The following is a 27,177-nucleotide window of genomic DNA, read 5'->3' as shown; positions in this document are numbered from 1 at the left end:
AATTGATAAAAATATTCCAAGAAAAGAAAACGAAATTTATCAACGTTACCTGGTGAATGGTACAAATGTTGTCGAAAACATATTCTTGATGCCATCTTTAGGTAATATAATTGCCTCGGCTGCATAAGGTATCAGAAATATATGATGCACAAAACACCGATCTGCTCTAGGAGGCCTACATGCAAGCACTTGCATTTTGGCTCCCTTATATGCTCTAGAACCAAGTGCCATGTATGAATTTGGGACTCTCTGGCAGATGTAATTTACATAAGTTTGGCACCTGCCTTTTTTCAAAGTCAAATGCTTGATGTCTCGTAGCTTTGATAGTATCGTATTTTTATCTCACTTTCTGCTTAGTATTCTATGGTCTAAATGTGAATTATTATTTAATATACGAGTACAATTGTCGCACTTGGTTTGAAGTGCAAAACATTTTATTTACGCTTTTTTTTAACAGTTCCCTCGTGACAATTCTGCGTTTCGCAACTAAAGTCCCTGTCTTTTGTCTGATATTTATGTGAGCATGCCCCTATTCGAAAATAGAAGCTAAGTGTGTGGGTCTTTCTCTCTCTCTCTCTCTCTCTCTCTCTCTCTCTCTCTCTCTCTCTCTCTCTCTTTCTCTCTCTCTCTCCCTCATTTTTTTTTTTAAGCGCGCTTTCACACCACCGCTCGCCACTGTAACACTGTGGCGCCATCTGTGTTCAAGTGCTGAAGTACAAGCGCGCCAAATTTGATGTTGCAAGAAATCGGCGGCTAGTACGCCCGGAAACATACAGAGGGACACTGCGGCTGGCTCGTGCTTGCGTGCCGGCTCCCTACGGCCAGGACGGACAGCAAGCAAGCTGCGCCATCTCATGTTGAACAGATGAGGACGCATACTGCAGGCAAGGCCTCAGAGATTACACGCGCCATGCATGCCGTCAACTCCACGGAGGCCATGTTGCCATGAGCAAAAGTTTCCATTCCATGTGAAAACGGAAGGCCGGTCTAATGTAGTGATGTCTTCCGATCGGTTCTATGCCACTCTTTATCCCCGCCGTTCACTGCCGGCTGATCCCGCTCATAACGAGCGCGGAGCGTCGCTCTGACCACTGATGAAACGCGAAAAGCGGGAGAATTAACGGCATCAAAGAAGGCATTGCTACAAACTCGCGGCCCAAATTTACACACTCCGCAACGCAGTTGGAATGTGTACTGCGCACGCATCAGTCGCAAAATTGTTATCAACGGTGGAAATCCGCGAACTTCTTTTCACTATCTCATAAAGCAGTGCTCAATGCGTAAACATTGTTGTGAAATGTACTTGTGTCCTTCCATGTGGCAATACAGTGGCACCTTGCAGGAAGCGCGCACCACGAATCTACTTTGTAAGGTTAAGCTAGACTGCTAGTATTTTTAAATTACATTTGACCAATTTTCCAGTTGCACGAAATCAGAAAACGACAGTAACAGGAAAGTTGGTGGCAAGGCCACAACGCAATTTGCACCATAGCTCTCCGGGAGATGTTATATTTTGACAACAACTAACCGAAGCTGATTAACTGATTATTGATAAGAAATAACTACATTGCATTTAAGAACGTGCTAAAAGAAAATCATCCTGCAAGCCTTTCTAAACTTTTCTTCTGCGAAAAGGAGCCATGCCGTTAAGCATAATTGCAGAGCAATGTGCGACATAAGAATCGCATCATTGATGCCGCAGTTTGGGCCTTCATCCTATCCTTCCTATATCGGTGATTAGCCTGATTTCGCGCTGTTATGCACTCCTCAAAAACGGAAATTTATTTCTTAATCTGTCCGCTAATATAGCATATGGCTGATACAGTATTTTACCATTGCGTTTACGTTGTACTGTAATATCTATAGTGATACTGTTTGTCGTCGACTGCGCATGCACATAGTTTGCTACGCATGAGCAGTGACGGCAGAACGATGGAACAGTAACGCTGTTATAGAATACTTGTAGATGCTAGGACATGTAGCTGCGCTCTGACATCTAAACATTCTGTGATACCGGACTTCAGCGAGTAAAGCAGTCCGGCGAGTAAAAACAAAGATTGAATGAGGCTGACGACCCTTCCGCCACCAGCCTTGCAAGTCACCTGCAGGTGATGAACCATGACAGCAGACCAACAATAAATCAGCAGAATCCCGCTGGTTCTGCGGTGTGGGAGAGAACATTTCCGATAAATGTTCGAGCGATTATGAGTTTGCGAGGGAAATGCAATAGTCGAACGTGCAGATGGAGCAACGAAGGTGCGAGAATTATGTTAGCGACGTAATTTTTTAGTTATCTACTTTCATACTCAATGCGACGAAATGACCCGTAATGGAGAATAAGTTACTGCCTAGCCGAGCTTCTGGGTCCCGTTTTGCCCGCAGCGACTCCTGTGTCGCTAGTTTACCTGACGGCCCGAAACACAGCGGCCCATTGTTGAATAAAACAGAAGGCGACAAGATGCCGCATCGCATAGGTGAGAAGTTTGTGCAATGTCGATCTAACTAGGTCGCGAAGCTTCGGGTGAAAAGCGGTTCAGAACATATTGTCACATATCGGTTCATACAGCAAAAATAAAAATATTAATCAGTTTTTCTTACGCGTGGTGAGGCAAGAAAAGAAAACTCTATTTTATTTTATCAATAAATAGCGTTTTCAGCGCCCACTTTAAGAAGGGGGGCGTTGACGCCGCTATCAGTTGGAAATGTAATGCAGCTCTTCAAGTGTATACAGAAAGGGGCACTCGTAAAGTTCACCTGTTACAATACGCCTCTCACACGTCGTGTTGTTTTGCTTGTCGACATTCGCCTGAATTTGGTGGCGCGGTTAGTTTCATCGAGTTTCATCGCTTCTTAACCTGTTCAGTCAACATTAGCCAGTTGCGACAGCTAGATAATTGTTTACTTTAGCTGTTTTCGCGAGGCTGCGCTGGCCGACGGGGTTGTCGACTGAAGATGAGACCAGCACTCTACACCCAACGCTTTTGTCAGCCTCCAAAGGAAGTATGTTCTGTGCAGGGGTTCGATTTCGCCACCCGTACGGCTGGCTTTTTGCTGCATCGCCTTCTGTTCTGCAGTCTCGAAACGCACATCATGTAGAATGGCCAGGCATTTCAAAATACATCTATAGTGGCAGGCCACCAAAATAAATTTCGCGTGTTTGGGAATAATTATGTAAAGAAAGGTGAGGCGTGCAGACAGGACACAAGAGAAGAGAAGTGGACAACACGGACGGCGGCGTTCGTGTTGTCCACTTCTCTTCTCTTGTGTCCTGTCTGCACGCCTTACCTTTTTGGCATAATGAATCCTTACCAACTAGCTCAGCTTTCTGTCGTTCTTCGAAAATAAGATGACGTCACTTCTGTTCTTGCGAATATGGCGTCACAATATTTTTTCTTCCGCCGGAAGTGTTCCTTCGTCACACAGATTGTGGACCAGCGCTTATCCCCATGGACAACCGATGAATCGCCATGTTTTGAACATGCAGGCTTACATAGAAGGTTGGCTGCCAGGTATATTTACCTTGGCGTGTGCTTCAAGTGCCTCTTACAGTCACGACGGCCGAATTTCGATGGGGGCGAAATGCCACAACACCCGTATGCTTAGATTTAGGTGCATGTTAAAGGTGGTCAAAATTAATCCGGAGTCCCCCACTATGGTGTTCCTCATAATAAGGTCGTGGTTTTGACACGTAAAATCCCATAATTTCCCTGCCTCTTGCAAAATTAAAAGCTTGCCACCTTCGTGTCAAAATGATGAGTCCACGCGCGTAAGGATCTGTTCCTTTGAATTTCGCGGTCAAAAAACGCTTTGACGTTAGCTTTTGAAGCGTTGCGATAGATGGCACTGCATAGCAGTTCAGCATGAAGCGCTCTAACCCGAAAAGAGGGAGCACATTTGCTTATAGGGTGCCTCGTATTTCAATTACTATAGTTTACTAGAATTCTGTTATATTATAGAGCTCACGCAGCAGATATGCAAGAACACTAACGCTATTCAACGTTCAGCGCATTCGCGCTAATGCTGAAGAGCCTGCTCTTCTGGCCTTGGTTTTTCGAACATTAGCTAGCGGGCGCTAGCTGTACTTCTAGCTAAATTCTCTTTGCTTTCGAAGTCACTCCAGCGCGAAAGCATGAGTAGCAGAAATTAAAAGCACCCTTCAATGCCTTTAGCGTGCTCTAAAAAAAACTGTACGCTCTTTGGGATTTGTTGGACAGCAATGGTCGTCGTCAATATTGCGTGAATTTCGTTTAGTTAACTTTCCGTGCTGGCTACTTTCTTGTCAGAAATTTGGAGCATGCTCAGATGTACGTGCTCTTTCCAAACTGGGAAGTAACGGGGGCGCAGCGTTTAATATAGGAGATACACCCACGATTGGATACACCCACGATTGGTGATGATTGTTGTGGTGGGACAATTTAAGGTAAGACGTAATGCGGATAAATTGGTGCACCTGCTGGTCAACGATGGCGAGCCTGCGGTCATCAGCCCAACCGGACGCCGGGAAGCAAGTCGGTCGAGCCGCATTCAACATGCTGGCATCTGGGTCACGGGTTCGTGAACGCGAACAATTGAGAGCGGAACCGTGACCGGAAGCGTAGAACTGAAAGCTACGTCCCACCTCTGTACGGTTGCGTGCACAGCTAAAAGAACAGACACTGTTCTTCTTGTATCCAACGTAAAGTATTGGTGAAAGAATCAGCCCGTCGGCGGACCTGCGAATCGTTTCGCGCTCTCACTCAGACTGAGGGCATTTCAACACGCGTGGAGGTTTTACTTGGTGATGGTGACGTCAGCGATATAGCTTAAACGCTTCGCTGGTACAACCCTCAGCAAAGTTGTACAGAACGCGGAAAACTTGAAGGCTAACTGCAACGAAATTTAACTTGGACTAAATTAACTATAAATGCCTGGCGTGTACTATCAAAGTAATCTTTTCAAAGCCGTAGGGCTGGTAATTGCCTAATTTTGTTATTACCAGCTATTAAATAGCGCCTATCGCAGGCGGAAAATCTTAATTTTGGTGGTGCGGGGGGGAGGGGGAAGGAAGGGGGAACGACCAGCTTTCCGAACAATATATATATATATATATGTATGTATGTGTGTGTGTGTGTGTGTGTGTGTGCACTTCTATACGGCATCTGTAATCATTAACAAGTGTTTAAAGTCTTTAGAAATTGGTTATGCAGTCGCAGGCGAAGGGACAGACTGCATGGCACTTCATTTTCTGTCTTTTCTTTTCGGAGCCCTAATAAGCACTGATAATTCATCCAGAGACTGAATAGGCGTATATATACTCAGAATATATATATATATATCATCAACAACCAATTTTATGTCCAACGCAGGACGAAGGCCTCTCCGGCTGACTGCGAATTTCTTAATTTCATCGCACCACCTACTCTTTTACCGTCCTCGACTGCGTTTCTCTTCTCTTGGCACCCATTCTGTAACCCTAACGGTCTACCGGTTATCTAACCTACGCATTACATGCCCTCCCCAGCTACATCTCTTTCTCTTAATTTCGATTAGAATATCGGCTATGCCCGCTTACTCTCTGGTCCACACTCCTCTATTCATGTATCCTTAACGTTACGCCTATCGTTATTCGTTCTATCGCTCATTGTGCGGTACTTAACTTGTTTTCGAGCTTCTTTGTCAGTCTCCAAGTTTCTACCCCATATGTTAGCACCGGTAGAATGCATTGATTCTACACCTTACTATTTAGTGATGATGGTTAGCTTCCAGTAAGGATCTGAGAATGTCTGCTGTATGCGCCCCAACTCAATTTTATTCTTCTGTAAATTTCCATCTCATGATCAGGGTCCCCTGCGAGTAATTGTCCAAGGTGAACGTATTCCTTCGCATACTCTGGAGGCTGACTGGCGATCCTGAACTCTTCTTTCCTTCCCAGGCTATTGATCATTATCTTTGTTTCCTGAATATTCATCTTCAACCCCACTCTTACATTCTCTCTATTAAGGTCTTCAATAATTTGTTGTAACTCCTCCCCAGTGTTGCTTAATAGGACAATGTCATCTGCAAACCGGAGGTTGCTGAGAAATTCGCCGCTGATCCTTACCCCTAAGCCGTCCCAATTTAATCGCTTGAATACTTCTTCCAAGCACGCAGTGAATAGCATTGGAGAGATTGTGTCTCCTTGTCTGACCCCTTTCTTTATAGGTGTCTTCCTACTTGTGGAGAATTAGGGTAGCCGTGGAATCTTTGTAAATATTTTCCAAAATAGTTACGTGAACCTCCTCTACTCCTTGATTGCATGGTGCCTCTATGACTGGTGGTATCTTCATTTAAGCAAATGCCCTTTTGTAATGCATGAAAGCCATGTACAGAGGTTGTGCGGATTTCTCGATTACCGGATTACATGGATGTGATCCATTGTACAATATCCCTTCCTGAAGCCAGCTTGTTCCCTTGGTTGACTGAAGTCAACTGTTGCCCTTATTCTATTGGAAGTTATCTCCGTGAATATTTTATACAAAACTGGCAGTAAGCTAATGGGCCTAGAATTTTTCGAATCTTTAACGTCTCCCTTTTTGTGGATTAGTATAATGTTGGCATACTTCCAGTTCTCTGGGACCCTTGAGGTCCTGAGACATTTCTTGTAAAGGACCGCAAGCTTTTCAAGCATGATGTCTCCTCCATCTTTCATTAAATCCGACTGTTATTCCATCTTCACCTGCCGCGTTTCCTCGTTTCGTGTCTTCTAAGGCCTTTCTAACTTCATCGCAAGTTATAGAAGGAGCCTCTGTAACCTGTTCATTATTACTTTCAAAGGAGCTGTCCTGTCTGCTCTGCGTATTGTACAGGTCTGTATAGAATTCTTACTCTGCTTTTACTACATCTTCTAAATTGGTGACGATATTGCCCTGCTTATATTTCAGTGCATAGACGGCACGAATGAAAATGAAATCGATAGTGAAACTCGAAAAGGGTTCCGACACGTTACGTAGTTCGCGTCCGTGGATCGCAAGTCCACCTAGGTTGTGACGGCGCCTCGCAAACACGACGGCGGCATGATGTGTGCGGAGCGGTGGTTGCGTTCGTGTGCCCCATCGATAGACGATGCGGTTGCGGCCGTACAATCATTTCCCTAGGACGGTACCGTAATCCTCGATGCGGCACGCAGTCTCAGCTGAACAAAGTGGGCGCTACTGGAACATTCCGAAACCGGCGGATTATGGAAGGTCAGATTATGACAACGATCATTTTCCTTCGTTGTCCTCCTTTGTTTCTTCTTCTTGTTTTTTTCTTGCAGACCAGCGGTTACGCCGAGTTGTTCATCTCGGTGATAACGGCTGTTGCGGTCCACTGGCGACGAGCGATGACGTACGGCGCACGAAGATGCCTGGGCACAGCAGTGCATGCGCCAACAGCTGAGATTTGCGCTTAAATTTTATTGTGCTTTAATTTTGCTTTTTGCTTTAAGTGACCCGCCCGTCATTTTGCGTTTGGCACAGCAGACGCAAAATGCACCGTTGCATCTTACTATATATGCTCCTGCAGCTATTGTCGACGTTAGGCGCGGTGTCCACCACTTCACCGACCGGGAAACAGCCATGGGTTCCGCCGCTGCCTTCTGATGCATGGCGTGCTTTGAAGCTTTAAGTCGTGGCTGCTCCACTTGTTGCCAGGACTTCTGCAATTGTGTTTACGGGACTCTGTTTTACTCAGGAATTCTCGCAGGGCCCATTAGAGCTCCCGGAATATGTAGGCGACGCGCGGCGGCGATTCCATCCGTTCTCATGCTCGAGCCATGTGCACGAGCTGTCACGCCTGACGTCCTGACCAGTCACAAGTTTCGCCTGCCGTGGTCCTTTCTTTTCTGCGCGTGTTCCCACGAACGAACTGACTGTGTCATTTACCCGAGGGACAACGAGGCAACTGTCATCGCCACGTGCTTCAACTACCTTGCGAGGTGAGCCACTATGTGCGTGTGTGTGTGTCGCAGCTAATATAATTCAAGCTGTTCAAAAACAGAAAAGAAGCGAAGAATTCATGGTGTAAGATGAAGTTATAAAACCTGTGGTCTTCTAGCGTCAGAATTCTGGCAACCGAACACCGTAGCCTTGAAACTGTCTTGCACTGTGCTTTTCCTTTTTTTCTGAAACAGCTTCGCTGCCGTTAACTGGAACGCGCTATATACCTTACAATGGCGTGGCAATTTTTTTTTTATATATCTGCATGAAGCCGTTGCATTTAGCCGTCCGTCGCGTAACTAGCGTGTTTCCCCAAATATGTTTCTTTTTTTCCCGGTATCTCTGGCCCCTTAACGCATCTCGGCGAAGTCTAGGGATTCTTTGCAAGAATATATGGCCTTCGATACTGTTATGTACGGAGGTGAACTGCCTTGTCTAGTACGCGCCGCCGGGGCGCTGCGGAGCAGCTCGTCCTAACGCTAACTCATGGCTAACTGCTGGGCTCGAGTTGGGTGTCCACTGCGCACGCGCGGCCATGAGTCTGGTGCCTGCTCATCGCTTCCTTGACCGGTTGCTATACCTTGTGCGTTCGCTTCGTGCAGCCGTGGCCGCGCTGTCTTCCTATAGGGGCTTTAAAATTACGTTGCAAGCGGCAAGCAAGCACGAGTGATGGCGGCTGACCGCGCCTCGTATTAAAACCCTTTAAAACCACATGGCCATGCAGGGCGACCGTGGCGGCGGGAAGCGGGCGCACAAGATGGGAACTGGACAATGAAGCAATGTGCACCTGGCTCGTTTTCGCGCGTGCGCAGTACTACTCGAGCCTGCAGCGGCTAACGTTAGCGCTGTCTTGCACCGCAAGACCCGGGCGCCGCGCTCTGGCAAGGCTGCTCACCTCTGCACTCCAGCTCACCGTGCCCGCTGCTACTGCGTATTTTTACGCCTTATTGTGATTTACAACGCCGTTAGTGCCGCATGAATGTGCTCACGGTGTAACTACAGAAGTGTAATTATCACAGCTCAGCGCAAGGCAACAGACGCCGAGGCGCATGCGCCTCACGCGGTCTTCGAAGTCGCCCGGTCAATCACCACACAATCCGCGAAAAACTTTGTCGCGTTCGGTTGTTTCGCTGGAATATTTGAGGCGTTGTTTGCCCAATAACTTTAGTTGCAGCAAGGAATGACTCCGCTCTCGACGACAGCGAGACGACCGAGCCCATCCTTTTACTTCGTTTTGAGACGGCGTTTCACAGCAACGATTATTAAAGCCCTGCGATGCATGCGCTTTTAGGCGTTTCTATTTTCGATGCGAGTTCGCGTTATATAGCATAGGGTGGCGTATACGACCGACAGTCCTACGCCCTCCCGTTGTATTCATGGTCGCACTATTTACGTGCCAATGCGCTACGTTGCAAATCTCCCGTGCTTCCCATTACTTTTTTTTTTTTCTCAACCGTAGGTGAAGCTCGTGCAATCAAGTGACTGTGGCACTGCCCTGAGGGACAACGGAGCAACTGTCGCCACCGCGTCGCTTCGGCATCTAATCGACGAGGTGGGAGTGTTTAGCTTGCGAGGGCGGCGCGGCTCCTATAGCTTTATCAAAACTGATTGACAACATTGTCAAATTATGTGAAGTTAATTGTAGTGCTTAATTACGCACGAGCTTCCTTGGAAGGCCGCAACCACATCGAGTCGTCGCCGTGACGGAAGCGGAGAGGACGGGGTGGGGCGATTCTAGCTTCAGGCTCAGCTAACACTAGGCAGGCAGCTGACACTGCGCAGGCCACAGCTGGCAGTTGTCTTCCCTCGTTTGCGACACGTCCATCGGCCCGTTCTGAGTGCCATTGTTCCCGGACACAATTTCGCGTCCACGAGCGTGAAAGAGCGCGGAATGTGGAATCGCGGAAGTCGGTGGCATCCGGAATTAGGGTCAGGCTAACCAGTGGCGTATTACTTCCAGTTCATCCAGCTACGCTGAAGAACGGACGTTGCCTTCGGTCCGCAGCGCGGCGCGTTGCGGCCGAAGTAGGTGGCCACTTTTTTTTTTCTTTTCCATTCGTTGTGCCATGCTTTCTTTTTTTTTGTCGCTCGACATGCGGACCATACTTGACGAGTTCACCTACCACGGCTCGTGCGATGACGCCTGTCGTGGTGAGTACCTACTTTCTGGTGATATTCATAACTTGAAAAGTCGCCCCCTTTGGTTCAGGTACGCACCCTGTAGGCCTCCGCTTTTAGCCCTCTCCAGCAACGTCCCTGCGCTCTGCCGTGTCTCAGACGCATGGCGTTCAGCTCGTGTCGTCCCATCCTCTGTGCACTTATGCTCCAGCCTGACAGCTACTGGTTTCCTGGCGAACGAAGAAACCTGCACTACCCATCCTGCAGTACATCGACTGCGCGTAAGTCCTTCCGACCCGTACTGCGACAGTGTGCTGACGGCTCATTAACACGTATTTCTTTTGTTGTTGTTGTTGTTGTTGTTGTTGTTGTTGTTGTTGTTTCAGTCGGCAACCGTTGTCTTGACATCCGCAGCCCGTCAAGATCTCGCCCGCATGCGTAGTAGGCGATGCAATCTAGGGCTCACCGTAGCGCAGCAAGCCCTGTTCTTGCGACAGTTCGTCACATTGCTACGCCCGATGACGTTGCGCTGCAGGAAGAGTCCACCTCTCCTTGCTCCGTGCTCACTCGATGACGCTGCAGATCTACGGGTTCATGAGGCGAACACCAACCACGACATCCCTGCGAGAGTTCTTTCCTCCCGGTAGCTGTGTCATGGCCGTTGGACTCGTATTGCGACGAGCGGCCCAAAACAATCAGACGTAATATGATGGCTCCTCTGTGATACACTGCTTAGTAAATCTGGGGATTGGTGCACTTTTATTGACATTCTGCGCTCTCGTAATGGTAGTCTGATACTGGTTCGCATTGTGAAGTTACGCGCGCGTATGCGAGCTTGCGTGTGTGTTGCTGCATATCTATTTGTTGTACGCGCGTGCGAATTCACTCATTTCATCTGTTTGTTCATCATTTTCGCTGGGTGCGTTCTCACTTCATCGATGACATTCTTGGTGGATGGCCTCGTTTAATCGGCGAGTTCCTTCAGAAAGCTCGTTAATGGTTCCGCAGTGATCGTCGCGGATCTTTTCGGAAACCCTTCCGACTTTGGCTCTGGGCGTTCTCCCTAATTGAAGGCCGTCAACTCGTGTATTTGTGTATGACCCGTGCCTTGTCAACTTGTTTTCTGATCCAAGGGTTCTCCGTTTGTATCTTTTCCTTATCCACATCTTCTTTGTTTATCAAGTCATTCATCATGGCTAATGAGAAGCATCAGCATACCATAGCAAAAAAAGCACACTGTGTGAATGAAAGGCAATGAAACATTTACGTTAACTTCTGAGGATCAAGAGTATGAGGTTATCCTTTGAAATCTAGGGCTGGCATGGTACCAAGCTTATTTTTTCAAGAACCTCTCTATACTCGTTGTTCATGTTAGCGGCAAAGTTACGTACCGCTACAGTCAAGTAAAGCAGATCCTGAACCTCCCTTCAGCAAGATTGGACATTTATCGGATGCCACCACCGCACATGCCTGTGGTGTTACGTCTTGATCAGACTGTTTCATCAACGTTCCTTTTGTCTTTCTGTGTTCAGTGCCCTGTGTAAATTTATCTGCTTGCATCCACTTCTAATTGCTGTTCAATGTTCATTGTAACTTAATAAAATGGCGAAGGTATGTTGTATGGCGCTATTTTCCCCTTTGTGGAGAACATTGTACGGTTGTAAAAATTTTGACCCTTCGGTGTCCACTGGCATTATATGCGAACTGAAATACAATTCTGGACTTAGTTCCCGAGTCGGTAATGCAGCTTCTCAAACATAGGCGGGGGAGGGGGCTTCTCTCGGTGGTGTAATCTTCCTTTGTGAAATTGTTTTGTATTTCACTATCGCTAATACTGCTTCACCTTTCCGGAGAAACTGTGGCATCCTTTTTTTTTTCTGCGAGTCCGAGTATAAGCTCTGCTGCACATGGCTGCTGTCGATTCTGATTTCGAGTGAATCCGGCTTGGCCTCATTTTGGTTACTGAGTGACTTATACAGGGCCTCCCAGCTATCACGCACCAGGAGTTAAAGGAAGAGCAAATGCGTTACTCGGAGAAAACCTAGTGCATATTTTTTCCAGTAAAGTGGAGTATATATCCGCCAGTAATTTGTTTCGGTACTGAGACTTCATTGGGTAATTATAATTATCTACCCCGAGAAGTATTGTAAACATGTCTGCGTCAATGAGGCATTTGTAGACACGCCGAAATGACGTACAACTGCGGTGTTTTCAGCGACGTACTAATTGCGAAATTTTTTTTTCCCGACTGCTAAAGAAACCGCGCGAAATATCGGCGCCTATGCAGACTACGCGTGCACCTGGCGGCAATCCGGTAGCCGATGCGGATAGGGCGAATATTGAAGAACCATACGTAACGGTATGCAACTATTGATCTCTCAGTTGCGCCATGTTTCGTCTAGGCAGCCAGGCGCACTGCTCGCACATCTCTCTATATATTTGACGGGCGTCTCTCTCGGCGTGCGTTCTCCCTGTTGCGCTTGTCATTTGAGCTGTTGCAAGAACGCCAATGCGCACCCTGTTCCCAGCTGCTCCGGCGTGCGATGGGACGTGTCATATTCCCGCGCCAGCCACACCAGACTGTAGAGCGTCCAATGTTCGCCGATGTAGCGTAACTGCGCCACGCGTCGATCGCGTTTGCGTTCAGCTGGACTAGTATGGCCACTCCAGTGCGCTCTTTTTCGAGCGGAGGCAGAACGCATCGAGGCCCTGCTGTTGAGCTCAGACAACCAGATATGGAAAACCCGCTGGACTCAAAGAATACTTCACATTCTCTGTGGCTAGAAGAGGTGCCTGACTTTTATTTATTTACTTATTTATTACAAATGCTATCCGGGCCCAAAGGCACTACTCGAAGGAGTGGGGGAAAATGGCAAGACGTGCAGCTAACAAAATATATATATTACAACGCATCTTGTAAAGCGATCTTGAACTCGTGGTGATTAGTTGTGCTGGCGATTGTGGAGGGAAGGTGGTTCCATGCGACACTTGTTCGAAGAACAAGAGTCATTACACAATTTTGTGCGAAAAGACGGTAGACCCACTTTGAAGGGATGGTCGGTCCTTGAAGATATATAATGAGGTGGATGAAACAGGAGGTCCTTCAAATGGTTGTTACAATAATAGATTTCGTGGAAAAGGTTAAGGCGAAGTGACTTTCGACACAAGGAAAGGTCAGGCAAGTTTAAGGTTTTCTTCATAGCTGTGCCACTGGAACGACGTGAATAATTCGATAAGATATAGTTCGCTGATACACCGGAACGGAATGCAAGCAAAGCAGACAGCACGGGCGCTTGTGCTCCATTCGTCACTGTACGCCACATCCGCCTGGCAATAATACCGCTGAATACAACACCCTGCGACGCGTGATACGCCGCGCGTGGCGATAAGGTGTGCCTTCACCACATATCTTGGCAAATGCTGAGGCTCATCTTAGCTAGGGCGGTGCCGCTGATAACAGTGGGCCATTCAAGCCAAAGCGGAGCAACAGGTGCGAGTAGCAGTGGCCGCCTTCCTGCTTCTCAACGCATACTCATAGTCGTTTATTTTGAATCGGTGGGTTGCGCTAGACAGCCTACATATGTGCACCTCTGTCGCTTTAAGCAGGTGTCTAGGATTCTGTATACGTTATTAACAGCATTGTCGTAGCAGGTTTTTATTTCGGGAGGAGCTTTTCGGGAACGCAACAGTACTACATCCGATACGTAAGCGCAGACAATGCAGACCGACTCCGCTTCCTATGCCACTGATTGATGATAACGTCCTCTTGCGCTAAGAAATGCTGGTAGTGCTAAGAAATACGTTAGCGTTCCATTTAACAGTTTCCCAAAAACCTCTTTCTAGCACTTCGGGGTGATTTTAACTGCAAAGCCCGCTCACTTTCTAGCAGGTTTTGGAGATGGACATCTCGAAAATGGCATTATTCTTGGGATTTTGCTTGACACGGATCTAACTTCCATATTGCTCAGCTTCAATAAGCAATGACGACGTGTGCCCTACCATGAGCTTGTTAATTCTGGTCCTGTTCTTTTCTACATGTAGAGTGCTGAATCGTTGCAGGTTGGTAAACAAGTGTTAGATATACGGCGATATTATATATATATACGCACATGTCTGTTGTAGTGTCAGAACGCCTTCTCTCGGGAGCGCTACATGTACATATGCGAAGAAAACGCGCGCTGCGACTACTTGCTTGGCAGCGCGTTCGCAATAATTCGGTGCTCTCTGTCGCACTGTATGCTGAGCAATTCTCGGAAAGATTGAAAACTGGTGCTCCTTGCAGTGTTATACAAAGACGTGTAGAAAGCTTAATTCGTAATTCGCTCTGCGCTTCGAGTATAGTATAGTATAGCGAGTGATGCAGCAGGAATGGTCTCTACAATCATATAATGTGGGATTCAAGACATGTAAATTTTGGCGGCCCAATTTTTACAGCAGCGGCGGATACAATAAAAACCCTGATGGATTATACAGCAGCCTATAATCCATGATTTGATTATTAACTTCATAGTTATTAGAGCTAGGTCAGCGATGTCAATTTGACCTTTGTATGTTGGCGAGGTCCTAACAGATCAGCTTTTAAAATGAATAATTAAACACTTATTTAAAGCATGCTGGCGCGAGAGCTCCACCACATTTTCCGTGCGAAACAGGGATCGAGCGCTTCAGGTGTGGCCGTGATCACCCGGGAATAACATGGGATCACCGACCGTGACACGCCGTTCAATGTGCCGATCATGGCTGTCGGCCCAGGACCTAGACTTTCATTAATGCTTGTCACGCAAAAAAGAAATCACTAGTCTTTTAGTGCTAGAGTGCTATTCTGGACATTGTCACGTTCCGCTATATTGTCGTTTTGAGCTAAGAAGAAAGGTAGCAGCAGTCTTGTGAGTCAATCAAAACTGACGCCCCTGGTCGGCATTTGGTATAGTGGAGTTCGAGAACAAAAAAGTTTAATAAATGCACCTCGGCCATTCGAATAGCTTGACTGCGCATATTGAAGGCCTGCGTTTCAGCCAACGGCCATCCACTCACCGCAAAGATTTGTTGCTTTTGCTTGACGGCGAACCTCTGGCCATATGTGGCGTAGGCGCGCTCCCGATACGCTCGGTTTCGGCCTCGCGCGTTAATGGGGCGAGTCTCTTCATGGCCTCGTGCTTAAAGTGAGGGTCTGTGATTCGTTTTAAATGATTTGTTGTGATCTCGCCACTATCTACAAAAGCCGAATATGGCGTTGAAATTAATCATTAAGTTATTTAGCAAGCCTTTGTTAAATCTACTACTAAATGTTCCGTCTGGGAGTTTGCTTGTTCTTACCGCCGATGTTAGGAATCTCATTCGCCGTGGTGGCTTAGTGGCTATGGTGTTGGGCTGTTAAGCAGGAGGTCGCGGGATGAAACCCCTGCCACGATGGCCGCATTTTGATAGGGGCGAAATGCGAAAACACCAGTGTACTTACATTTAGGTGCACGTTAACGACCTCAGGTGGACCAAATTATTCCGGGGTCCCTCACTATGGCGTGCCTGATGATCATATCGTGATTTTGGCACGTAATATCTCCACTTAACTGTTACGAATGTCGGTCAGAAAGAAACAAAAACATTGTGTCTCAGCTTCCCTGTTTTTAATAAGCAGGATATAGGCGGAGCAATAGCAGACCTCAATCGCCCGGCTAAACCCACCCGTTGCTACAACCCACCACCACCACCACAATTGCCGCTGAAACACGCGGTGTATTAACGTAGAGTGCCTTCAATTAAGACACGGAAAGCTGCCCGGATTCAAGAACCTGAAACTTTCTGCGTATAGAATATGCACTGTTAGTATATATATAAATACGACCAGAAAAAAATGCAGCTATTTGATTTTATTGAGAAGAACTATGGGCCCCGGGTGCCAGACGACCTAGCTACGCCACTGTGTACAGCACCATCGACTTCCCATGAAAGCTGCAGGCGAGTTAAAAACGGCTACCTACTCGTTCGGCCTGTCGCGGGCAGGCCGGGTGCCGCCATATCGAACGATGACGAAGTTTCCGTTCTATTCTGATTCGAGAAATAAAGTCTGCGGGAGACCTAGACAAACAATTTTAGGACTATTTGATTTTTGGACACGATGAAAAGGTGCATTACCCATGGAAGAAGGGTGCATTTCGGCGCACCTCGACAAGAAGCACGCAGCGGACTTCGACAAACGCGCCCCGCAATTGTCAGCCCAGGCGGCGGGAAAGTACGACACAGCGCCACGAGCGACCGCAGCATCTAAACCATCAGATGCCACAAACCTCTCGTGTGACACCAGGTGCGTCTGAAACAGCTAGTTGGCATCACAGTCGCATACAATATTGTTCTTCTAAGAAACCCTATGGTTGGCATACGGAGACGAACGCGCCCCGCAACGCGGTCGCACAAGAGCAAGTTCCCTCAACCGAGAAAGTCCGAGCACTAAAAAACGGGCGATACAGCCGAAGAAATCTGCTCGCTTTTAAGCGGGACAAAGAGCCAAAGAAATCATCATCATCAGCCTGGTTACGCCCACTGCAGGCCTCTCCCATATTTCTCCAACTACCCCGGTCATGTACTAATTGTGGCCATGTTGTCCCTGCAAACTTCTTGATCTCATCCGCCCACCTAACTTTCTGCCGCACCCTGCTACGCTTCCCTTCCCTTGGAATCCAGTCCGTAACCCTTAATGACCATCGATTATCTTCCCTCCTCATTATGTGTCCTGCCCATGCCCATTTCTTTTTCTTGATTTCAACTAAGATGTCATTAACTCGCTTTGGTCCCTCACCCAATCTGCTCTTTTCTTATCCCTTAACGTTACACCCATCATTCTTCTTTCCATAGCTCGTTGCGTCGTCCTCAATTTAAGTAGAACCCTTTTCGTAAGCCTCCAGGTTTCTGCCCCGTACGTGAGTACTGGTAAGACACAGCTGTTATACACTTTTCTCTTGAGGGATAATGGCAACCTGCTGTTCATGATCTGAGAATGCCTGCCAAACGCACCCCAGCCCATTCTTATTCTTCTGATTATTTCAGTCTCATGATCCGGATCCGTGGTCACTACCTGCCCTAAGTAGGTGTATTCCCTTACCACTTCCAGTGCCTCGCTACCTATCGTAAACTGCTGTTCTCTTCCGAGACTGTTAAACATTACTTTAGCTTTCTGCAGATTAATTTTTAGACCCACCCTTCGGCATTGCCTCTCCAGTTCAGTGAACATTCATTGCAGTTGGTCTCCTGAGTTACTAAGCAAGGCAATATCGTCAGCGAATCTCACGTTACTAAGGTATTCTCCATTAACTCTTATCTCCAATTCTTCCCACTCCAGGTCTCTGAATACCTCCTGTAAACACGCTGTGAATAGCATTGGAGAGATCGTATCTCCCTGCATGACGCCTTTCTTTATTGGGATTTTGTTGCTTTCTTTATGGAGGACTATAGTGGCTGTGGAGCCACTATAGATATCTTTCAGTATTTTTACACACTGTTCGTCTACCCCTTGATTCCGTAGTGCCTCCATGACTGCTGAGGCTTCGACCGAATCAAACGCTTTTTCGTAATCAATGAAAGCTATATATAAGGGTTGGTTATATTCAGCACATTTCTCTATCACCTGATTGATAGTGTGGATATGGTCTATTGTTGAGTAGCCTTTGCGGAATCCTGCCTGGTCCTTTGGTTGACAGAAGTCCAAGGTGTTCCTGATTCTATTTGCGATTACCTTAGTAAATACCTTGTAGGCAACGGACAGTAAGCTGATCGGTCTACAATTTTTAAAGTCTTTGGCGTTCCCTTTCTTATGGATTAGGATTATGTTAAAGAAGTAAATTCGGTGGTTTAATAAATGAATTATGCGAAGATAATGGGGAGGGGGGGTGCGTAGCCACATATATTTGTTGTGAGGTTATTTGGCTAGCATTTGCTGTTTAGATGCATACTTCTCTAGAGAACAGAGCAGGTGACCGGCCCATCTGTAGCGGTAGTACATATGACTATACGTACGTATATGTAAACTGGGGCCCTGTAACGCAAAACTATTCCAATATATTTCTATTCCAATCTCCTGACGTCAGACTTACGGAACTGCAGACGCAAGCATCGCGTGGTGACCCCTAGCGTTGCCTGAACAGCCCAATCAAACGCTCTCCGCGTTTATAAGAGGTAATTTTTGTTTACTTTCAAAACGAATAAAGTAGCCTACATTGAGTGGTTTTTCTTATCTAATTGGCTGAAAATAAGCGAGGAGAACGCTCAAGTGGAGAATGTTTCGATGGGGCCTAGCCAGCACAGTGGAAGTGTAGATAACCGGATGAATAGGGAGGTGCGCCGGCGCCTGCGTTTGGTTCGCTTTCCCTTAGCTTGCGGTGACTTGTTTAAAATCGCGGCGGTGTGCAAGGGGCAGTTAAAGATGCCGCCAAAACGGATCCTCAACAGAGAAGAGTTAGCCGAGGGATGTCGTATACGTGCCAAAAGGACTCGATTACGTTATACTGTCACACAAAAAAGTTTTGTTGTAGGCAAATAAACCCGTACCCTCCGGCATGTGCGTGTAGCCAATGCCTGAGCGTACCCGCCGTGGTTGCTCAGTGGCTATGGTGTTGGGCTGCTGAGCACGAGGTCGCGGGATCGAATCCCGGCCACGGCGGCCGCATTTCGATGGGGGCGGAATGCGAAAACACCCGTGCACTTACATTTAGGTGCACGTTAAAGAACCCCAGGTGGTCGAAATTTCCGGAGTCCTCCACTACGGCGTGCCTCATAATCAGAAAGTGGTTTTGGCACGTAAAACCTCATAATTAAAAAAAAAAATGCCTGAGCGGTCAGCAGCAGCTATCTTGTATTCCTTCCGGAACGGGGCAATCTCGGGCTGTTCAGAAAAAAAAAATTGTTTTGTTCGGCATATTAATGTATCTTTAACGCATACACGTCACTTTGACGCAACGAGTTTTCGCACTTTTGTGACATCGAGTGACAGGCAAGCGAAGTGGATGCAGCCTGAAACCTTTTGTCTGATAGCATAGAGTTAATGGCGAAAAGGCGTCGAATCAGAAATAATTACTTTTCTTTCGTTCGGTCAAATCACGCATAATCAGTGCGTACACGTCACGTCAGATTGGGAGCTATTGCGGTTTTCGTGACGTCGCATGACGGACTGGCGAAGTGGGGGTGGTCCAAAAAAAGTTTGTGACCGATCGCGGAGGGCTGATTACAGCATTGGAATAGAAAAGTTTGGAATAGCTTTAAGTTATAGCGCCCCTGGTTATATGTTTGCTGTCCTGTGTTGAGCCATGTCTAGCATTGACGTAGTTTCCATGAAGTCGAAGTCTGCGAGGGACCTCGAGAAGAACGGTTTCTGCGGTAAAAAATTATGCAGATCCAACACAAAAGTTGGCATCTATGTGAAGGGAAGCTTTGGCGATTGGTGATGCCTATTCGATGATGTACAATGACAGGTTAGGTTGGGTCTGGTTTGATTTGATGAGCCTTTTGTAGGAATATTAGTGGGGCATGCCCATTCTGAAGAATTGGTCAAGAACGGTCACAGACCCAGTGACAGAGAGGGAGTTGTTAAATCAAAGATATTAACATAAATCAGACAATACGTGAAATATAATTCATCATTCCACTAAGAGATGGCTTTTCTTTAGAGATGCCTGTGAGCTGACATTATACGTGTGTTCAGGTTTTATGTAGGAACGCAGAACAAAGGTTGGCATACTTGGTCAGCATGCAAGGTTTATATAAGCCACTTCGCGGGTACATTCCTTCGTGGGTGCGACGCACGTACCTTTTTATGTGCAGCGTGCATGTATCCACAGTTCTATCTGGCGAGATAGCGGCTGACCCGACAGCCAAGCAGCCACGTCCAACTCGGGAAAGTGGGCAAATAAAGTTTTGCTTTATAACTGACCGGAATTCTCGCTACGCCCGTTAACACAAGAGTGCGGCGTCTATTGGCTCCGTAGCCGGCGTAAAAGCATGGCTTAAAAGCACGGCGTAATCTCAACTGTAAGTTTTGGTGCTTGAATTAAGTCACTGATACAAATCTGGAAACTTGGCACTGCGTTCTAGGCGTTGGCGAGTTGTTCGCGCTTGAATTTATGCTAATCGCACGTAAAACGCGCGAATGTTCTGTTCTGCTGCCTTTCTATACAGAAAGTCGCTCGATGCTTACGGTGCTTTCGTGAGCGAGCAAGAGCACTCAAAACTGCTCGGGAACTACAGTCTCTTGAAAGGCGCGCAAGCCCCAGCGGAAGCACCTACTACGCTTTGATAGGCGCTATTTGATAACTTAGTGCAGCTGCGCCACCTAGCTGGCGCCGTCACTTGCGAGAGCTCTTTTTGAGCAGTTGTATTAGTGACCCTGTTCGGCCGCTGGAGGGATATGCCATAGTTGGCCTGGCACGTTCGCAGTAACCGTCGGTTGATGTCGCTTTCACTCATGCTCGCTGTTCCTGAACGCCTATATAAGAAGCGACGTAAGATCGCGCATGCGACTTCAGCATGCCCAAGAAATATTTTCTACGCATTGACGCATAACCCGCATTCGTCTTTGCAGGTGGAGCATACCGAGACCGCTAATTTTGGGTCCGCTATAGCTAAACCTTCTTCCCGAGCCGGAGTACGCAAGGCTCGAACGTCTCGCGTGAACGGGTGCCCAATCCGGAGAAGAGCGTCGATCCTGTTTCCTTGCGCTTTCTCTCTCTCTCTCTCTCTCTCTCTCTCATTTTTTTAAACTATTTCTCTTCTCTCGTTCTCCTTCTGTCTCTCGACAGAGCACGTTCCGGTCTGGCTGAGGAGGTGACGCGGCGTGGTCAGTCATCCCTGACGCTATTTCCCGCAGCCGGTGGCAGCGGCGGTGGCGATGGAATTATTGATTCAGCACCACTCCTATACTCCGTGCGTACCCTGGTCGACTACGCGACGCGGGGAAAAAAAAAAAAAAAAAAACTAGCCGCCGGGGGGTCCCCGCAACGGCAGCACTATATATCAGAACGAATTGGCCCCGCTAGTATATGACCGTGCCTATCCTATATGTGCCTTTATTATTACATTTTTTGTCTTCGTGAGGCGACATGGAATTATGTAAATAGCTTGAGCGCACACACCAGCTCACATGGTCTAAATGACGAGCATCAACGACGGGCAGAACTCCCGCGCAATATAGAAAAGACACAAAAAATAATGTAAAAAATATCAGTAACGCGTGGGAGTATAGCGAGTGGCTGTATAGGCCAGTAGTGCGACTGCCGATAGCAGGTGCGCGTGCGCGGTCGCGATGAGGAGGATGGGAGAGAGAGAAGCCGCGAATGAAGCGGAAGTATACAAACAAGGGGGCGACCTGCTTCTTGACCACGCAGTACTTTTGCCTCACACTTTCTGTGCCTTTTTTGCCAATACTGTGGCAGTCACCTGCCGTTCTATTGATCGAACGGCGTGAGTCACGGGCGGCGACATCGTCTCGTCTCTGCATGCCACGCACGCACGCAAGCACGCACAAAGCGTATGCACGCGCTGTTGTGTCTGGAGAGCACACACAAGCGAGTGGACCTGTGCCTGGCGCCGCGAGGTTCGGTCGACGGCGTCTCGGTGGCGCTGTGACTCATATCGGGCCATTTTGGCAGTTGGAAGTGTGCGCGTGTCATCATCATTGGAGCTTCCCGCTTGGAGCTTCCCTGGTGCTTCCCGCTGTCATCGAGATCGATGTGTCTTCCATAGAGACGTCAGTAGTCCAATCAACGGTGTAGGATTTACACGGAGAAAGTGGAATGTTTCGATGAGCTATTTCCGCTTCGCACAGACGATTCCAGTTACGTGCTACCTTGGCTGCGTAATATTTGACAAGCCTCCATGCTTTTGTCGATGTCTGGATATGTCGCAAGGGTTATTGCTTTTCTGCACAACTACCGTTTTCAGAGAGAAAAAGCAGGTTCGAATACTTACGAGTGTAGTATTTTTTTAGGGAAACCCGTACTTTTTCATTGATGGGGTCTCACGTCCCGAACTTGCATCACGTATGCAATGACGTCGTAGTAAAATTAAGTTTGACCACCTGGGTATCTTAACGCGCATTAAAACCATCGCAAGCAAGGGTATCTCCACCACCGGACCTCCACCCTGTCTGTCGGTCAGTGGTGCTACGGCACTATTTTAAGGCGAAAGCCTTAAGTGGCTCTTTGCAATGGCTTTGTGTGTGTCTCTCTCTGTGTGCGCATTTCTTTTACCCCTTTCCTCTCTGTCCTCTTTCTAACCCCTATCCCCCAACCCCAGTGTAGGGTAGCAAACCGGAGACTAATATCTGGTTAACCTCCCTGCCTTTCCTCTTCGTCTCTCTCTCTCTCTCTCTTGGAATGGCTCATACCCGAAAAAAGCGGCGTCTAGTCCAGTGATGAATGTCAGCGATACAAAAAATATCATCATCAGGAATGGCTCATACCCACGTAAGCAAGCAAAAATGCAATGGCTGAATATGAATGAAGAAATGAAAGAAAGAATGAACGAAAGAAAGAAAGATAGACCAAAAGAAAAAGAACGAAAGAAGGAAGAACGAACGAAAGAACAAAGAAAAAAAGATGAAAGAAAGAAAGATGGAAAGGAAGAGAGAACGAAAGAACCATTTAGTAGTGCATTAGGTGCTCGGATGTATCGTTGAGGAGGTCGACCTATTGCGCCGTACTTTTACTTCACAATGCGGTTCGTTATGTTTTGCAAGAACTCCGACCCCTCCGGTCGTATAACTTAATCCGTTACCACGTGCGTAGCAGGCTTTCGTCTTCACATGTTACAGGAATGTAACATGCTGCCGAACTTTTTTGTAGCGTTTCTTGCCCATATTGCCGGGTCCGTCCTAATAAGTAGATACGGTAATCAACGAAGTGCGTGAATACTCTTCCGCAAAGTATTCTCACCATTCGAGGCAAGTGAAAGGATGAATAATAAGCTTCCTTATACAACTTGTATACCGTTTCGCAGTTAACTATTCGCACATTGTACAATTTCGCGTTTTACCCGGCATACGCCAAGAAGATGAAGAAAGGACGAGAAGCAGGAGTATGACGATGACGTCCGTGGTAATGGCTATCCACTCTGAGTATTGGCCAATAATCGGGCAGCACAGATGCACGGAATGAAGTCCGTATCAACTAGGAGTGCCTATTCAAATGGAGAAATTTTCAAGGGGAACCAGATATTTCATTAATCTTTCATTATCGAATGTTTTACTCATTCCTATTCAAAGTGAGAAACAATGTTTGCATGGAATTCCCTTCGTAAGAAAATGAGGCATTTCCACGGTGTTTGACAGATTAATGTACTGCCGTTTGTAAGTTGGCGCTCGGTCAACTGGAAAGATCGCAGATGGGAAACAACGGCTCTTAATTATCCCGTGTACCCTGAAAATGACTAATAAAATAAGGCAACCATTTTGGGCCATATATGCTGGTCCACATATGTGGCTGACGATACGCACGTATAGTGTTGCGTTCGTCCAAGGAGAGAAGTGAGGTAGTACGGGGTCGCGTGCGTGAGACTGGCGCAATAATATGACGAATTACCCAATTACAGAAAAGGAATTCGTACACCGGCTGCCAAAAAGCGAAGCATCTTTACTGAATGAACCTCTGCAACTCTCCTGTAGCAGAACCTTACGGTGCACATTTCACTTGCACCAATCTCTCTGTCTCTATCGAGACTGCGACAAGTGTTAAACCTTATATTCAAACACAAATGAATATCCGACAATTTCGAATAATTCTGAAATCTAATGCGAATCAGATAACATTCAGATACTATTCCATTCGTATTCCAAATTCCGAATATTCATACACCTCCACAATAAAGACATACGTTTAGTATAGGCGTGCTGGTGAAAGCCATGGCAAAACAGCTAAGAAAGGAAACGACGGAATAAAAAGAAGAAAAGGGATTTTAGTGACCCATGAGTCTAGGCGCGCGAGTAAAAGGTGGGGAAAAAATGCTGCGCCGTTTCTCGTTCCTTTTCGCGGTCTTTAGGCGTAGACCGCCGTTTCTTGTTTGGTTTCATCTGTTCTGAGTACCGCTGGACAGTGCTGAATGCGGGTACTTGGAAGCGTGTCCCTTGACGAACGATTACGATTCGCGGCGCCGTCGGAAGTTCCTGAGGGTGTTTGACCTGTGCTTCCGTAATGACCATCCCATTGAATTTAACGCCCCTCAGGAGGCCGACACCACAGGGTCGACACTAAAAGCGCCGAGAAACTTATGACTGGCTAGGTCGTTGTGTCGTCTTAGTCTCTACGCAGCTAGGCTATGGCAGGGGAGCGGAGGCCTAGAGCGATCGCAGTCCGGATTCTTGACCGCGTATACGCTGTGTGATGTGGAAAGGTGGCACACGTTGCCGCCATAGAATCCATTGCTGCACGTTGACCACTTCTCAGACGGACAGGTAAACTCCTAGCGACTCGTCAAACAAAGGATATTACAGGAGTACTGAACCGTAGTTCGAAGTTGCGGAAACTCTACAACACGCTAGTCGCGCGTAAAAGGACGACACTTAGCAAGTATGGATGTTGGGTAACACTTTAAAATAGCCTAATTTCATACTAAAGTTGGTTCAGATATTCAAGACTGGGCGTCGTCGATATTACCATGACGTCACGACGCATAGGTAAGTTTGTGACGCAGTGTAGGCTAGGTACGATTACGTTGAACATAAAGCACATATGTGTAAGTGTAGGGCGCATACGGCGCGTCAACCGCTACAGCGCTTCGCCACGAGGCACGAAAAACAATCTTCTGCGCCAAAGTATGGGATATGTAGTAGATAAATGCATTAATTACGTGGTCACTTTATTTAGAAAGAAAATTTGGCCCCAGTTGTAGTTTTGTTGGATTTTTCATTGAGCAGCCGAAAGTGCCCGCTTTCAAAAGTGAGAGGGAGGGGCGAGGTGGATACCTTGCACCCCCCCCCCCCACACACAAACATACGACTGTGGAGGGGGGGTGGGGGCAAGTGCCGCCCCCCCACTGGTAGATACACCTATGACATCTGATACGGAAAGGCATTCACCTGAAAGGCCTCATCGTAGTTGCTTGCATTTGTACGACTTTTCTCAGTTGAGGACCGATTTTCCGTAGTTCAGTTAGAGATACCAATGAGACATGCCTACTAGAGAGCATGGCTTGCCGGTATACTTCAATGTAAAATGTATTGAAGCGAATACCATTCACTTTCATATGCAGTCTTTATTTATTTTATTTTATTTACACAATACTGCAGGCAGCAAAACTGCCCAAGAAGGAGAGGGTTTACAAAAGATGCTTTTTCAACATATTTTCAAATGAAACATAAGATGTGCATTCAACAACACATACCGGTAAATGATTCCATTCTTCGCTCGTAAGTGGAAAAAATGATTTCTGAAAGATTTTAGTGCGAGCAAAGTATGACTCGACTACTTTAGAATGAAAAATACGCGACGACCTTTGTGTAGCCTGCGTAATATAAGTGGCATTTGCTAAACCTGTTCGATTATGAAACAATGAGTAAAAAAAATATTCAGCCTGCCGATTTTACGGAGCACGTGGAGCGGATCCAGTCCAAGTTTGCCTAACATGCCAGAAACTGATGATGATGTTTTGTAATCGGAGCAAATAAACCGTGCAGCCAGACGCTGAATTCGTTCAAGTTCATCAATTTTCTTCTTCTACTTCTTCTTCTTCTTCTTCTTCTTATTATTATTATTATTATTATTATTATTATTATTATTATTTGTTTGAACACATATACACAGTTAACTGTATATGTATATATACACATATACACAGCTTACTCTAGGACTGGGCGTACGAGGGAACGATAAGCTTGCAGCCTGACAGATGAAATTGACTTCTTTAGCTTTCTGCGTAGAAAGCAAAGTTTTTTGAAAGCTTTGTTGCATATTTTGTTAATATGGGTGGCCCATTTGAGGTTACTGTTAATTGTTATGCCTAAGTATTTCACACAGGTAATAGATTCAACGTTACGATTGCCAATGTGGTAAGTATAAAATAGTGGTTTTCGTTTCAGTGTTATTGTCATTGACACTGTTGTGGAAAAGTTTATTTGCATTCCTCTGTCGTCGCACCAGTCCGCGAGCTTACAAAGACTATTGCTAAGTGTATCCTGGAATGAAGAACTTCTGACAGCAGAAAAAATGACACAATCATCAGCAAACAATTTCACCTTAACATTAGGATGCAAATTTTCAGCAATATCATTTACATCAATAAGAAACAGCAGGGGTCCCAACACTGACCCCTCTGGTACACCGGGTAAGACAGGCAGCAGGCAGGCTATTAGATTTCACACCATCGATTTCCACAAACTGAACACGATTCGCTAAATAGGCTTGAATCCAATGCACTATATTTTCTGGCAGTCCAAGTGATTTAAGAATTTCAATTAGATTTGCATGTGGCACACGGTTAAATGCATTTGACAAGTCTAGAAATGTTGCGTCAATCTGCAGGCGTTCGTCTATGGCACTGGCAAAGTCGTGTACAATAGATAACAATTGAGTTGAGGTTGAAAATTTTCTACTATAACCATGCCGAACATTAACAAAAAAATTATTCACTTCGAAGTGGTTAGATATGTGATTAGCGATAATATGCTCCAAGAGCTTACAACATATGCTTATGAGGGATATAGGTCTGTAATTGTGAGGAATAAGTTTATCACCTGATTTAAACACCGGTATTACCTTGGCCGTCGGCCAGTCTTTTGGTGCTGAGCTCTGTTTAAGGCATGCATTAAAAATAATGTATAGGAATACAGAAGTTAGTTCGGAGTAGCGTAGAAGAAAGTTGTTAGGCAAACCATCGGCTCCAGACAATTTTCTTACGTGAATATCAAGCAACATAGAAATAATTCCTTCGCGACTAATTGAAACGTTAGGAATTGATTGAGATGCAGATGGCGCATATGATTTATCATGGGCGCTTAGAACTGAAGCTTGAGTGAATTCTTTATAAAATGTGGCATTTAATTCATTGATGATATCATTACGATTAGAATTTACGCTGTTGTTTATTCTTAGCTGCTGAACACTTCGATTAGAGTCGGACAGGAAACGCCAAAACTTGTCTGAGGAGTTTTTTA

At 46.5% G+C, this 27,177-nt stretch overlaps 1 protein-coding gene across 3 annotated transcripts in view; it reads left to right on the top strand.

The window, feature by feature from the left end:
* The first annotated feature begins 7,297 nt into the window (after window positions 1–7,297).
* Lac (septate junction protein lachesin) overlaps window positions 7,298–27,177 on the top strand; it is a 70,174-nt gene continuing 50,294 nt past the window's right edge. Inside the window, exons 1-3 of one of the 3 annotated variants that reach the window (XM_055071409.2) lie at window positions 7,298–7,933; window positions 9,394–10,085; window positions 10,144–10,333. In XM_055071409.2, the coding sequence (XP_054927384.1) occupies window positions 10,216–10,333 (118 nt within the window). In that variant the 5' untranslated portion in view covers window positions 7,298–7,933; window positions 9,394–10,085; window positions 10,144–10,215. Of the gene's footprint in view, window positions 7,934–9,296; window positions 10,334–27,177 lie in introns of those variants that run through there. The other 2 variants (XM_055071407.2, XM_055071408.2) reach the window with 2 other exon arrangements.

Source organism: Dermacentor andersoni, chromosome 5 (genome assembly GCF_023375885.2).
Source record: "Dermacentor andersoni chromosome 5, qqDerAnde1_hic_scaffold, whole genome shotgun sequence".
NCBI lineage: Eukaryota > Metazoa > Arthropoda > Arachnida > Ixodida > Ixodidae > Dermacentor > Dermacentor andersoni.
The sequence above is the reverse complement of the archived record's forward strand: the minus strand, read 5'-3'. Positions and strand labels throughout refer to the sequence as shown.